General features: G+C 39.3%; 1 protein-coding gene across 7 annotated transcripts in view; it reads left to right on the top strand.

The window, feature by feature from the left end:
* The first annotated feature begins 12,833 nt into the window (after window positions 1–12,833).
* The window catches only part of RALGAPA1 (Ral GTPase activating protein catalytic subunit alpha 1), a 249,558-nt gene continuing 245,689 nt past the window's right edge, over window positions 12,834–16,702 (top strand). The window contains exon 1 of one of the 7 annotated variants that reach the window (XM_055309354.1): window positions 12,834–13,749. In XM_055309354.1, the coding sequence (XP_055165329.1) occupies window positions 13,644–13,749 (106 nt within the window). In that variant the 5' untranslated portion in view covers window positions 12,834–13,643. The remainder of the gene's footprint in view (window positions 13,750–16,702) is intronic. The other 6 variants (XM_055309357.1, XM_055309353.1, XM_055309356.1 and 3 more) reach the window with 6 other exon arrangements.

Genomic DNA, 16,702 nt, shown 5'->3' on the forward strand with positions numbered 1-16,702 from the left:
TTCTCAGACTTTCTTTTGTTTTGATAACCTTGACAGTTTGAGGAACACTAACCAACTAGGGATTTGTGTAATGTTTTTCTCATAGTTTAAATGAGGCTGTAGGTTTTGGGGAGGAAGACCAACAGAGGTGAAGTGCTGTTTTCATCACATTAAATCCAGGGCACACACTGTCAGGGTAACTTCTCATTGTTGATGTTGACCGTGGTCACACATAGCCAAGGTGGTGTTTGTTGTTTCTCCACTGTAAAGTCACTCCCCTTGCCCCTTCCATTCCGTACATTTTGGGAGAAGCTCATTATGTACAGGCCACATCTAAGAAGTGGGTCTATCTTCCATCTCTTTGAGTATCTACATATATTTTTTTGGAATTCTTTTTGCATGGGAGATTTGTCTCATTGTCCCCATTATTTATTTATTCAATTATTTATTTATATCAGTATGTAATCATGGATATTTATGTTATATTTTGGATTATAATCCAATACTACCTTATTCATTTTGTTGTTCACATGTTTCGGCTTTGACCACTGCATGCTCTTTCAATTAACATACTCATATGATTTCTTTTTTTTTTTTCTCATATGATTTCTGAGACTGTGTGTGTGTGTGTGTGTGTGTGTGTGTGTAGCATTTCCTCACTTTCTGGCACTACAAAAACATCCAGGCTGAACTTGTCTTTTCCTGCCCCAGTCCTAGAATCGGCCACTATTCCAAAAAGTCTTGGTTCTATCAGAAAGTGGTATTGAAAACAAAGATCTGGTACAAGGTGTGCTTGCTGCTACTGGGGTGTCATTGCATCTAAGCCCTCTCAGCTGACAGAGCAAGATGTGTGTTCACTAATCTGTCTTTATACACATATTTATAAATATTTACATATGTAACCATCTGTATCTATATTTAGGAAAACATGCTCATATTGATGTCTCCAGCTTGAATCCATTACCAGGTGAATCATTCTATCCTCCTCCTCGTACTTATCTGAAAAACTCGAACTCCAACAGTGAGAACCTTGAATCCCACCATATGTCATCCATTTATTTAATTCTTTAATTCCAGTATACATGCATAGCAGTATCAGAATTGTTAACCCATACCCAAATGGTAATGAACTTTATCAACTAGAATACAGTGGTTTTTTTTTTTAATTTCATTTATTTATTCATGAGAGATACAGAGAGAGAGAGAGGCAGAGACACAGGCAGAAGGAGAAGGGGGCTCCAAGGAGGGAGCCCGACGTGGGACTTGATCCCGGGTCTCCAGGACCACGACCTGGGCCAAAGCCGGCGCTAAACTGGTGAGCCACCAGGGCTGCCCTAGAATACAGTGTTTATGCACATTCTCTTTAGCCTTTAGTCTCATAGATTCCATTCGTTTTCAAATGAGTACCTTTCCCCCCAATTTATTCAGTTAGGTTGTTTCATACATTGTGATACAGTTAGATAATTTTGTCACATTCTATGTCCACTAGGATTCTCTGATCTCCTAAATGATTTCTTTTAATTTGCATATATTAGGGTCCACTGAGTGTGCAATGAAGTTCTATGAATATTGATAAATGCATAGAGTGAAGTATCCGCAATTACAGTATCATACAGGATAATTTCAGCACCCTAAAAAATTCCCTATGCTTTACCCATTTCCTGCAGGCCTGGGCTAATCGTTGACATTTACTGTTGCCTTTTCCAGAATGTCATGTAACGAGAATCATACAGTATATAGCTTTTTCAGACTGGCATCTTTCACTTAGGAATGTGCATTTAAAATTCATTTTCATGGCTTGATTTCTTTTGGGTGCTGAATAATATTCCATTGTATGAATGCAGCACAGTTAGCTTATTCATTCATCTATTGAAGGACATATTGGTTCTTCCAGTTTTGGGAGTTATGAAAAAAAGATACTGTAAACATTTGCATGCAGATTTTTGTAAGGACTTATCTTTGAATCAATTGGGTGAATATCTTGGAGTGCAATTGCTGGTTCATATGGTAAAACTATATTTAACTTTACAAGAAACTGCCAAACTGTCTTCCAAAGTGGGCTGTACTATTTTACATTGCTAACAGCAATGAATAAGAGTTCCTGTGCTCTGCATTCCCACCTGCATTTGGTGTTGCCAGTGTTTTGAATTTTAGTCATTCTAATATGTGTGCAGTAACACCTCACTGCTGTTTTAATTTTTCCCTGATGACAAATAATATTGGCGATCTTTTCATATGCTTATATGCCATCTGTATATCTTCTTTGGTAAGATATCTGTTCGGTCTTTTGCCCATTTTTTTAATTGGGTCATTTGTTTTCTTATTGTTGAGGTTTAGGAGTTCTTTGTATGTGGTATATTAATCAAATCTTTTATCAGATATGTATTTGGCAAAATTTTTCTCCCAGTCCATAGATTTGTTTGTGATTCTCTTAATAGTGTCTTCGCAGAGCAGAAAATTTTTTTTAAAGATTTTAATTTTTTAAATTTATTTATGATAGTCATACAGTGAGAGAGAGAGAGAGGCAGAGACACAGGCAGAGGGAGAAGCAGGCTCCATGCACCGGGAGCCCGACGTGGGACTCGATCCCGGGTCTCCAGGATCGCGCCCTGGGCCAAAGACAGGCGCCAAACCGCTGCGCCACCCAGGGATCCCAGAAAATTTAATTTTAATAAAATTCTACTTGTCAATTTTTTTCCTATATAGATTGTGCTTTGGTGCTACATCTTAAAACTCATCACCAAAAAAATAAAATAAAAACTCATCACCAAGTGAAAGCTCACCTAGATTTTTTCCTGTTTTCTTTTGGAAGTTTTATAGTTTTGTATTTTACCTTTAGGTGTGCTCCATTTTTTTTTTTTTTAAGAAAGAATTCTTTTTTTTTTATTTTTTTTAAATTTTTATTTATTTATGATAGTCACATTGAATGAGAGAGAGAGAGAGGCAGAGACACAGGCAGAGGGAGAAGCAGGCTCCATGCACCGGGAGCCCGATGTGGGATTCGATCCCGGGTCTCCAGGATCGCGCCCTGGGCCAAAGGCAGGCGCCAAACCGCTGCGCCACCCATGGATCCCCAGGTGTGCTCCATTTTGAGTTAACTTTTGTGAAAGGTGTAAGGACATCCACAAGTTTGCATGTGGATGTCCATTCATTCCAGCACCATTTGCTGAATAGATTGTCCTTTGTGCTGGGTGCCTGGGTGGCTCACTCGGTTGAGCAGCTGACTCTTGATTTCAGCTTACGTCATGATCTCAAGCCCCACATCAGACTTCCCATTCAGGAAAGAGTCTACTCCAGGATTCTCCCTCTCCCTCTACCTTTCCTTCTGCTGAAGTGCATGCGCACGCACTCTCTACAAATAAATAATCTTTAAAAAAAGAAAAAAAGAAAAGATTATCCTTTCTCTGCTGAATTGTCTTTGCTCCTTAGTCAAACATCAGTTGATTATATTTATGTGGTTCTATTTCTAGGCTCTCTATCCTGCTCCAATCTTTCACCAATACCATGCTGTCTTGACTACTGTAGTTGTACAGTAAGTTTTGGAATCAAGATGTAGAAACTTTGTTCTACATTCTTCACTGTTTTTTGGCTATACTGGATCTTTTGCCTTTCCATACAAACTTTAGAATCAGTGTTTCAGTATCTACAAAGTAGCTTACTGGGATTTTGATTAGTATCATATTGAGTCTATAGATCAAGCTGGGAAGAACTGACATGTTAAAAAAATGTAATGCTCTATTCCTTGAATATAAAAGATCTCTCCATTTATTTACATCTTTGATTTCTTCATCAGAGTTTTGTAGTTTGCTTAGCTTAATTTTTTTTAAATTATTTATTTGAGAGAGAGAGTGAACACATAAGGGGCAGAGGGAGAGGGAGAAGCACATTCCCCTGCTGAGCAGGAAGCCTGACACAGGGCTCAATCCCAAGACCCTGGGATCAAGTCTAAGCTGAAGGCAGATGCTTAACTGACTGAACCACCGAGGCGCCCCTTTAGAAAATGTTTAAAAAGATTTTATTTATTTATTTATTTGAGAGAGAGAGTGTGGGACGGGGTTTTGCGGGGGTGGGGGTGGGGTGGGGAGCATGGCAGGGAGGAAAAAGCAGACTCCTCTCTGAGCCCGAGGTGGGGCTGGGAGCCTGACTGAGGCTCCATCCCATGACCCTGGGATCATGACCTGAGACAAAAATCAAGAGTCAGATACTTAACTGACTGAGCCATCCAGGTGCCACTCCTTGGCTTTAATTTTTAATAGTGTAATAGATTAGCAAAAGCATTTTGGTGGTCCTCAATAATTCTGATCCTGACATCAGAAGCTTTTAGAACTGCTGGTCTATCTCTTGATCACTTCTTTTGGATCTTAACTTTCTAACTGCTAACTTCAGATTCTTGCCATTTGTGTTTCGTTAGGATTCAGTTGGTAAGCAAAGCTCCTCTTACTCTTATTGCAATACAGTTGGCATTTCAAGCTTTTCATTCACAAGTAATGAAAAACAGATACAATGTCTAATGTAATAGAAGTAAATGTACACACTTGTATAATAAAATGCAATCAGCTAAGAAATCAGGACTGCACATAGTGATTTCCCTCTGAAAAGTGTGGTATGGGAAAGGTAAACCAAATAAAAAAAAATTGTCAACCTGACTAACAATACTTCAGCAAGGTGATCAAGGTCAATATTAATAGTGATAACTCACGCTGATAGTACCTACTGTTCATATGGTGTGATGAAAATGACACTTAAGCTCTATGATCTTTCTCCCTAAAACCCATAACCTTGCTCTTATCATGAGAAAAACATCAGACAAATTTCAGTAGAGAGGCATCCTTCAATAAATCTGACTACTTCTCAAAACTCTCAAAGACTTCAAAACCAACAAAAACTTGAGAAACTATCACTGCCAAGAGAAGCTTAAGGAGAAAGGATAGCTAAACATAATAAGGTATCCTGGATAAGATCACAGAAGGGAAAAAGGATATTAGATTTTAAAAAAATAAGAAAAAATAAGAAAAATAAGAAAATCCTGGATAAGATCACAAAATGGAAAAAGGATATTAGATTTAAAAAAATAAGAAAATAGAATTTAGTTGATAATAACATACAAATATTGATTCTCTTAACAGTGTCTTCACAGAGCAGAAAATTTAATTTCATTAATTTATTTTTTAAAAAAGATTTTATTTATTCATGAGAGACACACACAGTGGGCACATGTCAGTGGGCACATGTCATTATACATTTGTCCAAATCCATAAAAAGTATATCACCAAACGTGAACCCTGAGGTGAACTATGGTCTTTGGATGACAATAGTATGCCAATGCAGGTCCATCAGTTGTAGCAAACATCCCACTCTGGTGGGAGATGTTATGATGGGAAAGGTTGTGTATGTGTGAGACCAGGGAATACATGAGAAATCTCTGTACCTTCTTCTCAGTTTTGCTGAAAACCTGAAACTGATCTATAAAAATAAAATCTATTAAAAATTGATATATTAATTTAAAAAATCTGAAACTTGAATTAACTTGACTTTATAAAAAATAGTAATGTAACATGTTCACATTTGGGAGACTGATGATGACCTATATTTCTTGGAATACTCATGATTTTAAACTTAAGTTTTAAATTCTAGTTTTCACAAGTAATGTTTCAAAGATTATTTTCTGAGGTTTTCTTTTCATAATAAATATGTCTCCAGAGGGGAGAGCTTATACTTTCTTTTTTAAAAAAAAAATCATTTTTTTTCATGAGAGACACAAAGAGAGAGAGACAGGCAGAGACATAGGCAGAGGGAGAAGCAGGCTTCCTGCAGGGAGCCCGATGTGGGACTAGATCCCAGACCTCAGGATCACGCCCTGTATCAAAGACAGATGCTCAACTGCTGAGCCACCCAGGCATCCCAAGAGCTTATACTTTCAGAGGATTTTAGTATTTACATCATTGGGAAAAGAAAATCAGGTGGTGGTGGACTGGGCATGCTATGTTGAAATTACACTTATGCCAATGTGTTTTACAATGGGTTTCCTTTTTGTGGTATGCCAGACATATAATGATTACTACTGATGTTACATTTTTTATTTTCTGAAATTATTTCATTTGCCAAACTTTTACTGAGTGCCTGTATAAGATAAAGAAATGGGAACATAACATTCATTCTTCCATTCAACAAATATTTATTGAGCAGTTTTATAAAGGGCACTTTGCAAGAAGATTGGGATATAGCTTTAAACACAAACTAGGGACACCTGGGTGGTTCAGTGGTTGAGTGTCTGCCTTTGGCTCAGGTTGTGATCCCAGAGTCCTGGGATGGAGTCCCACATCGGGCTCCCCGCATGGGGGCCTGCTTCTCCTCTGCCTATGTCTCTACCTCTCTCCATGTTTCTCACAAATAAATAGATAAAATCCTTTAAAAAAGTAATAAACAATCTATATGGTCTCTCTTCTGAGGGAGTTTGTAGTCTAGGGGGAGAGCAAATCTTTAAACAATTACACAAACTGCTCTATTACAAAGGTATGAAGGAAAGAAAAGAAATTTTATACAGTATGTCAGCCATTTTAGAAGTAATTTTCAATACCATTTCTCACCTAATTATCACAATTATGGATGTAGTTTACATATAAGGAAAATGAGGCCCAGAGAGATTAAATTATATGCCAAGGGCCCTAGAGTAAGTAAATCCTGAAGTGGAATGTCTAATTCAGCGTTATCTAATTTCAAATGATTGCAAACACTGTCCTTATTTCCTGAATTTAACAAAACCCTGAACGTACAAAACTCTTATCTTGGTTTTACTAATGAGAAAACTGATGCTGAGAGCAGCTAGAACTGGAACCTATACCGCTTAAATAATTCACTGATTTCCCATTCTATCATAATGCTTCCTTAAAACAAGCAAGATCTGCCACTTTGATGATACTAACATACAAGCCTTGCATGTAGGAACTGAATATATTTTTGTAAACTTTTAACAAATGGTAAGATTGCCATTGAAACAAGCTCCTACTGAATAAAGTACTACTTCTGTTAAAAAAAATTTTATTTATTTATTTATTTGAGAGAGAGCGAGAGAGCACAAGCAGGATGGAGGGATAAACGGAGAGGGAGAAGCAGACTCCCCGATGAGCAGGGAGCTCTTTGTGGGGCTCTATCTCAGAACCCTGAGATTATGACCTGAGCGGAAGGCAGAGGCCCAACTGACTGAGCCATCCATGCACCCTCAAGGTATTGTTTTTTATAAACATAATTTTGGCAAAATTTCTTATAGCTCTCTTCTTTGCAGAATTTAAAAAGAAAAAAAGAAGTCCTATTACATTTATGGGTCACTCAAAGAATCTGCATTTGCTTAAAAAAATCAGTAAAACTCTGGGTGATATAAATTAAAACTGTTCTTGAAAACTTTCCTCTATAAAATAATTTCATGAAAAGTGAGACTACCTGTAGAACTGTTTTGCTCCTACATTCTCACCCATAGCAATAGGCTGTCCAAAGTACGATGAAATATCTGATTACTATAAAAATTTATTTTTAAGAAAGTTTTTTTTTTTATTTATTCATGAGAGACACAGAAAGAGAGGCAAAGACATGGGCAGAGGGAGAAGCAGGCTCCCCCAGGAGCCTGATGCAGGACTCCATCTCAGGACCCTGGGATCATGACCTGCGCCAGAGGCAGACACTCAACCACTGAGCCACCCAGGTGCCCCCATAATTTTTTTCTTAGGATTTTATTTATTTATTCATGAGAAACACAGAGAGGGAGGCAGAGACATAGGTAGAGGGAGATCAGGGTCCAGGGAGTCTGATGTGGGACTCGATCCCAGGATCCCAGGATCCCAACCTGAGCCAAAGGCAAACAGACGCTCAACCACTAAGTCACCCAGGGGTCCCAATGTAATAGGACATTCTGATTTTTTTTTGCAGAGGAAAAACATGCATAACATATCCATGTTTATATGGGGTGCAAATAAGGGAAAGAGGTTTAAAAAGAAAAAAAGAACACAAGTAATAGAAAAGGAACCTGGGATTAATTTTGTAGAAAACATAAATAGCTTTGTTTAAAAGTCTTTTTAATGTCGAGTTGTTTGCAGCCAAAAATTGGAATATGAGATAGCAAATAGGAAAAAATATATAAAAGACAACACATAAGTAGCACATGAAAATATTCTTAGTAATAGATTAAGGACAGAATAAATTGTTCATTGTACAATTGTTCATTGTTCAATTGTAAATTCCAAGTTTATATTTCTGCCTGAGTCTCTGGTGACCACAATTTGTGCTCATTTTCATGGATAAATCATGGAAATGTTTAATAAAGCCTACTTTTCCTTTTCTCTTATTCTTTGCATCTTTGTTCTTATCTCTAACCATATACAATATTCTGATATTTTAAGACCCTAATAGCAATTTTACATCCATAGTTGAAATAGATCAACATAGGATACCTGGGTGGCTCAGTCGGTTAAGCAGTTAAGTGGCTGCCTTTGGCTCAAGTCACGATTCCTCCACCCCTTGCTCAGCAGGGAGTCTACTTCTCCCTCTGCCCCTCCCCCCACTTGTTCTCCCTCTTTCTCTCTCTCTCTCAAATAAATAAAATCTTTTTTTAAAGAGAAATAGATCAATATAAAAGATTTTAAAAATTCCACCTTAAACTATAAAACAACAACAACAAACCCATAGAACTAATTTCCTATGAATCAAAACCTGCAAAGTTTTGCTTACATTCTGGCCTGCCCCTGTTAAGCATTGTTTCTCCTTTCTTTGTCCTCCTACTGTCTTCTTTGCTCCTCTGGTGACCACCCCCAAATCCAAAACAGGTTACTGTTCCTGAATTGACAGCAGAAACAGCAACTCTATTATTTGCATAAATTCAGTAAATGCTTACTGAGTGCCCAGCATCGATTCATTCTTGCCATAAATATGTATTGAGTGCCTGCCACATGCAAGGTACCATTGGAGAAGGCAGACAGAGAGAGAGAGAGAGAGAGAGAGAGAGAGAGAGAGAGAGAGGCAGGAAGACAGAGAGGGAAGCAGGTAGGGGAGAAAACTCCTGGAGCCTTGGATTATGGATCACAATCCAAGGTCTTCTCAAAACCTATCTTAAGAAGAGATTACAGTCAAATATAGGGGTGAAGAAGCATAGAATGATTACAGCATGGGGTATGGTATCTTGAGAGAGAAAAAAGTAAGTGCCATGGGAAGGTTTCAGAAGAGGGCTGCAAAGTTGTTTATAAGCAGTTCTTTTTTTTTTTTTCCTTTAAAAATTTCTAACCCCTATTCAGACTACCAAATATCTTTAAAATATATAAATCAGGGACCACTGGATGGCTCAGCGGTTGAGCATCTGCCCTAAGCTCTGGGAATGATCCTGGAGTCCAGGGATCAAGTCCCATATCAAGCTCCCTGCATGGAGCCTGCTTCTCCCTCTGCCTATGTCTCTGCCTCTCTCTGTGTGTGTCTCTCACAAAGAAATAAAATTTAAAAAAATAAAATATATAAATCAAAACTTTTCTTGTTGTAGGTAACTGAAACCTAACACAAACTACTGGCCTGTGAAATAGAAAAGACCACGGCATTTCAGGCAAATTTAATCCAAATGCCCAAACGATTTTTATCCAATGCCAAAACCCAGTCTCTTCTGATTATCTCCTTCCTCTGTTCTTGGAGTATTGGTGATATCCTCAGCAGATTCTTTTCACATGTTGGTTCCTAGCAGTTCCAGGCCTTCATCCTGAAAAGAGAGAGTTTCTCTTTCTCAATAGTTGTAGGAGTGAGTTTATTGGACTGACTTAGTCTTGTGCTGGTTCCTAACACACTTGCTTTGCCTAGTGTGCTTGAGTACTGAAGTCTAAATGGGGCTATGGGGCACGAGATCCAAAGAGACCAAGAGAGGGGTGGCTTTCCAAAGGAAAACCTGGGTATGATTATCAAAAGTAGGCAGGCAAACCAACCCTCATCCACTATAATCAGGGTAGCTAATTGCTTTTTTAAAAAATGATTTTTCTAAACTTTAGTAAGTTTGAAAAGAGCAAGAGACTAGTCTTCAAGTTATAAAATCTGGACATGTTTCCAGGTTTTTTGAAGTTAAGTCCCTCTGTGAATTTTATTCTTTGACCTGAAGTACAATACATTTCCTGATATTAAGACAGATATTTAAAAAAAAATTGGCAATGAGATAAGACTTCCGAGTGTGTATGTGTGTGTGTTTAACTGTTAAAATTTACTTAAAACTGAGTGGATGCTCAAATCCTACTAAGATACGGAGGTGGGGAGGAAACCACTGCCATTTCTAGCACCCATAGCTAGAAATAGTGAAAACTTAAGCCTGAACAAAGGTTGTGATAATGGAAAGAACAGGACCAAATCAAGAAATATCTAGGAAGTAGAATCATCAGATCTTAGTAACTGGACAAGAGAGGCAAAAGAGAAGAAGATTTAAGGTGATATGAGTTTTTGGATTGAAAAACGGGGTTGATAGTGGTATTATCAATAAAGATATCAATAAAGATATCGATGAAGCAGGAAGATCAGTTTTGGGAGAAAGGAGGACAAAGCTGACAAGTTTCAGTTTTGTATGTACTGAATTTGAATAGTTTTGAGTATGTTTGAATTTGAGATTAATATCTCAGAAAAGATATGGTTATAGGCAAGGACAGAGATAACTATAATAACCAAATAAGTAATAGAATCATGGGATCAGATAACAAACTATCAAAAGAAAACATTTTATAATATAAACATAAAAATTTAAAAACCAACAAATATTTATTCTGTGCCATTGTAGGACATAAAGATAACTTTCTGAAAAAAGCCCCCTTTTCAAGGAGTTTTTATTCCTACATATACATCTTAATTTGTCTTGTTAGTTTATAATTTTTTTTAAATTTATTTACGATAGTCATACAGAGAGAGAGAGAGGCAGAGACACAGGCAGAGGGAGAAGCAGGCTCCATGCATCAGGAGCCCGACGTGGGATTCGATCCCGGGTCTCCAGGATCGCGCCCTGGGCCAAAGGCAGGCACCAAACCGCTGCGCCACCCAGGGATCCCTTGTCTTGTTAGTTTATAATTGGTACATTAGATTTTCTTAATTTTCCTTAAAGCTACTTTTATTTTTTAATTGCAAAATCAATATATGCTTTTAAGAAGATATAAGCAAAATACAAGGACACAAACTAAAATCAACTGTAATGAATGTAATGTAATGATTCGCAGATATTATCACAATTTTGGATTATTTTTTCATATTTTTCTAATTACGTTTTATTCACAATTTTTTCAGAGTTTTGATAACATACATATTTTCAGTTTTGTATCTGTTTTTTCACTTAATATTGTCTTGAATATTTTCCATGTCATTAAAAAAACTTCATATTAGTAATTTTCATCTTTCTGATGGACATTCATATAACTTCCCATCTTTCAATGTTGTAAATCATGTGTTAATATTTTTTTCCATTTTACCCATTTGTGATTTTATTTTTTTTTAAAGATTTTATTTATTTATTCATGAGAGACACACACACAGAGAGAGAGAGAGAGAGAGAGAGAGAGAGAGAGAGAGAGAGGCAGAGACACAGGCAGAGGGAGAAGCAGGCTCCATGCAGGGAGCCCGACGTGGGACTCGATCCCGGGTCTCCAGGATCACACCCTGAGCTGAAGGCAGCGCTAAACCGCTGAGCCACCTGAACTGCCCTGTGATTTTTTTTAGAATAGAATTCTAAAAGTGGAACTAATGAAGCAAAGTATATAAATGTTTTTAAGTGTCTTGATACATAATGCCAAATTTTAATTTCCAGTAAGCTTATAGAAAGTAATGCTTCTTCCCAGCAAGCAATAGGAGCATCTCTGTCACACTCACCAGGAGTAAGATGTCAAATCTAAAAGCAAATTTCACTAACTTGACTGATAAGACATTTCATTGTTAAAAAGTAAACTTTATTGGGTGAAAGAAGCCAGACCCCCCCCCCAAAAAAAAAGTATTCTGAATGTTTACATCTATATGGAACTCTAGAAGATGGTAACTCCCAGTGACAATAGATCAGTGTCACCTGGGAACCAGAGATCAGCTAGAAAGGAAGGAATCATCAAGGGGCAAGAGGAAAGTTTTGGGGATGATAGATATGTTCACTATTTTGATTGTGGTGATGTTTTCATGGGTGTATGCAAATATGGAACTTACCAAATTCTACACATTGAAAAGGTGCAGTTAGTCGTATATCAACTGTCCCATAAAGCTGTTTAAAAATTGCTTACAAATGTTTTAATCTGATTTTTAAAAATTACTAATTCGTGAACATTTTCACGTTTTTTAAAAAGACTTACTTGGAGAGAGAGTGAGGGAGAGAGAACGAATGGGGCAAGTGGCAGAGGGAGAGAATACCCAAGCCATCTCCTTGCTGACTGGGGCGCCCAAAGTGGGACCATGAGATCATGACCTGAGTGGAAATCAAGAGTTAACCTCTTCACCTGCCTGAGCCACCCAGGTGCCGACATTTTCACGTTTTAGTTATTATACATTTCTGTGATATGTTCTATGAATGTTTCTATGTCCTCCTTAGCAATTTTCTCCTGGATTTGTGAACTCCACATATTAAGAAAATTCACCCTAAAAGTCCTCCAGATTTGTCTCTTGTAATTTTGCACTGTGTTACTGCAGGCTTTTGGGCTTCATTTATTTGTGCAAGATACTTTTATTTTTTTTCGTTTGCGAGATAACTTTAACCCAGAGGATGCACTACAATCCTACAAATCTCTACAATAAATCGTCCATCATCACTTTGCGAAACCCAAAGAAATCCTTTAAACAAAATTCAACTTAGGAAATGAAGGGGTGTTACATCCAACGCCTTCAAGGAATTGGCATCTAAAATATATTGCACGTCTGTTTTGATGTTTTGGAACTATTTTTTAAGTTACTATGACATAGTAAACAGTGGAGGTGAAGGACCTTTTTTAAACAAAACGTATACGACACCATTCTGGGAGTTTGGCTAGGAGTCCCTTACAACGCTTACGATGGCGCGCGGTAATTCCCTTCCCCGATTTCCTCCGGCTCCTCCTTTAGCAGCTCACACAGGAAACGAAAGGTACGGGTAATGCCGCGGATGATCTCACGCTGGCATGACGTCAGAAGCCTTGGCGTCAGAAGGCGGTTGCCACGGGGACCATTCGCCACCGACGGCAGAGTCGTGAAACCTCATCACCGCACACGTCTCCGTTTCGGCGTAGGCAGTGTCTAAGCTGCTAAAGAAGCTTTAACCTTAAGGGGGCCTCAGGGAGAGGAGTTGTGCTGCTGCGGCCGAGAGCCCCACCTCCGCGGCTCCGGGTCCCGGGCCCCGGCCTGTGGCTGCGAGCGGCGGCTTCAGCAGGCAGCGGAGACGGCGGCGGCCGACCTGCCGGGTCTCCCTCGCTCGGTGCGGGACTGGGAGAGGGGATCCGCCATATTGGAGCCGGAACCGAAGGTGCCTTGCAGCCGCGGCGCGAGGCGGGTGGAGGCGGCGGCCCTGGCCTGGATGTGGGAGGAATCGGCTGCGCTGGGGCCCGCAGGCTTGGAGAGTGAATGAGCTGCTGACGCTAGAATCCTCCCCGCCCACTCGCTCCACTTTTCGCCGCCGGGGCCGGACCGGGCGGGGGCCGGAGTCGGCCGTTGGCGGCGGCAGCGGCAGGATGTTCTCCAAGAAGCCGCACGGGGACGTGAAGAAGTCTACCCAGAAGGTGCTGGACACCAAGAAGGACGCGCTGACCCGTCTCAAGCACCTGCGCATCGTCATCGGTGAGGAGCGAGGGGTGGTGGCGCCCAGAGGCCTTCCCTCCTCTGGGAGCCCCTGGGGACTCCGCGCCCGCCCTGGCGCTGTGCGGGAATAGAGGGCGAGGCGTCGCCTCCGCAGAGACGCGGGAGGGCGGATAATTTGGGGAAGGGAAAACTTGGCGGTTGGCAGAGCCGAATCACCACCAGCACGGGGTTATCTAATTTTGAGTTGAGTCCGAGCTCATTTTAACATACTAGCATTACTCTAAAAACTTAGATTTTTTTTTAGACTTTCCGGAGGCTTGGTGTTGTCGATAATGGTGTTTATAGAATATGTTTGTCAGGTGACTACCGCCGTCCCCGTCCAAGTGGTGGTGGTGGTGGTGGGGTGGGGGGGGGACATACCCTCCAAGCCAAACAATATAAACCTTAATCTTTAAAGTTTCTTGGCTACTGAGGGCGAGGAAGCAGTTACACCTCTTGGGGAAGTGGCTGGTTTCCAAAAATCTTCGGGCAAGAACCCCGCCCTTTTGTTAAAGTACCTTGTTCATCATTACTGTCAGAAGGAAGATTATTATTACAGAAAACAAAGTAGTTCATAGTTTCCTTTGCTTTTCGAGAATTGTATGCAGTTCTATTTTTATTCAGTTAAATTTTTCTTACCCTCTGTTGCCGTCTATCTCTCTTTGGCTGGCCGGCCAAACAGTACCGAGTTGTGGTAATAAGTGTTAAACGAAACTTTTGTATACTAATCATTTCATAGGCTGACCAGGGCTGTAATAATATATAATATTTATGGGACATCCGGTCCAATACTTCGATCTTTTTAGATGGAATTTGAGGTGAAAAGGAAAGTTACTTTGCTGTATTGATACAGAGTTACTGGCAGAACTAAGTTTAGAACCCAGATAGATGCCTGAATCCTAGTTCAGAGTTTATTATCTTAAACTCTCTAATGAGTGTTTTTCTGAAAAGTGACATTTAACTAGTGATATAAGTAAGTCCTGTATTTGATATGCGGGTTTCTCTGTTGTTTTATTCATACTACCTATAAGACCAACATTTTGTACGGCTTACAAAATGATTTCACATGAATTATGATTAATCTTCACAATAACTGTAGAAGTAGATATTATTATACTCCATATTTTACAAATGAGAAAGCTGAAGTTTGGGAATGTTGGGGGCTCATCCAGCTACTCAGAGCCAGAACTGGAGCCCAGATTTCATGTCTTCAGTTTGTTTTTTACTCTTCCCACATTTATGACAGCAAATCTTTATCACAAGTAAGTCGTGTTTATTCCTGTGGAATAAGAAAGCAATTAAATCCGCTTTAGTGATATAAAAAGAGATCCTGTTTTCAAGAAAGTAGAAATCTAAAGTATAGTTGAGATTGTGATCTTATTATTTTCATTCTACTTGAGAGTTAAGTCATTGAAGAAAAGGTTTGGTTGATAGATAGGGTGCAACAGAGAAAGTGTGTGAATGTAGATGTTCACAGATAATGGCAGTTTAAAATTGGAGGCTTAATGGATTTAACACCTACTTGGGACAAACTGTAGGTTTAGTAAAGGCAGAGCTATAAGTTGAGTTCCTATAGAGTATTGACATTTCCTATATTAACTCCCATATTGTTTAGTTATACAGTGGTCAGGGGGTGGTTAATACGTACTTCTTGGGCATAAAAGTTTTTTCCATCTGGGTGACATGGTCTAAAATAAGAGCGACACATGTTAGATATTTTGTAGGTTCTAACTTCCTTGTTTTGAAAATAAAATAATTTTTAAAAACCCCTTTTGTTTTTATTAATTTATGGGCTTCTGAAAAATGGAACATATACTGTGTACAAACACTTAAAATATCCTTAAGCTTCAAATACAGAATATTGTACTTACATACTCCCTGCTCTGTCAGTGGAGGAGATCCATACAGAGAGATTATAGCACTTTCGTGCTAAGTATTTATTTTTAAAATTTAATTTATTAAAGATTTTATTTATGCATGAGAGACCGAGAGGCAGAGACACAGGTACAGGGAGAAGGAGGCTCTCTGTGGGGAGCTCAGTGCAGGCCAGGATGTTAGGACCTGAGGATCAGGACCTGAGCCAAAGGCAGACACTCAACCAATGAGCCACCTAGGTGCCCCAATTTTATTTTAATTCCATTGTAGTTAACAGTGTTATACTAGTTTCAGGTGTACAATATATTCACCAGTTCCATATATTACTCAGTGCTCATCAAGGTAAATGTATTCTTAATTCTCTTCACCTGTTCCCCCCACCTCCCCAGTAAACGTGTGTGTTCTTTATAGTTAGTGTTTTTTGGGGGGTGCTTGCGTGACTCAGTCAGTTAGGCATCTGACTGTTAATAATAGCTCAGGTCATGAATTTATGGTCATGGGATTAAGCCTCATGTTGAGCTCCACTGAGTATGGAGCCTGCTTGGAATTGTCCCTGTGCCGCTCTCTGCTGGCTCGCACATGCCCGCTCTTTCTCTCTCTCTCCAAAAAAGAAACGAGTGTTTTTTTGGTTGGTCTCTTTACACTTTAGTAGTTTTAGACCAGTAGTTCTCAGCTAGGGACAATTTTGCCCCTCTGGCAAATTGGCAGTGTCTGGAGACACTTTTGGTTGTCACAAATAAGGGGAGAGGCTACTGGCATTTAGTAGGTTGCAGAAATGCTGCTAAGTATCTTACATTGCACAGAATAATACATCACAACAATATTCTAGCTCTGAATGTCTGTAGTGTTGAGAGTTAGAAACCTTGTCAAAATATGGAATGAAAGATGGATCTCCAAATGTTCTTGTTATGGAAAGACCCCAAAGTTCATCGACTGATAAACAGATAATACACAGTGGACTATTAGCCATAAAAAGAATGAAGTCTTGCCACTTGCAGCAACGTGAATGGAGCTAGTGTGTATTCCAAGCAAAATAAGTCCATCAGAGAAAGACCAATACCATATGGTTTCACTCATG

The sequence above is a fragment of the Nyctereutes procyonoides genome, unplaced genomic scaffold (genome assembly GCF_905146905.1).
Source record: "Nyctereutes procyonoides isolate TBG_1078 unplaced genomic scaffold, NYPRO_anot_genome, whole genome shotgun sequence".
Taxonomy (NCBI): Eukaryota; Metazoa; Chordata; class Mammalia; order Carnivora; family Canidae; genus Nyctereutes; species Nyctereutes procyonoides.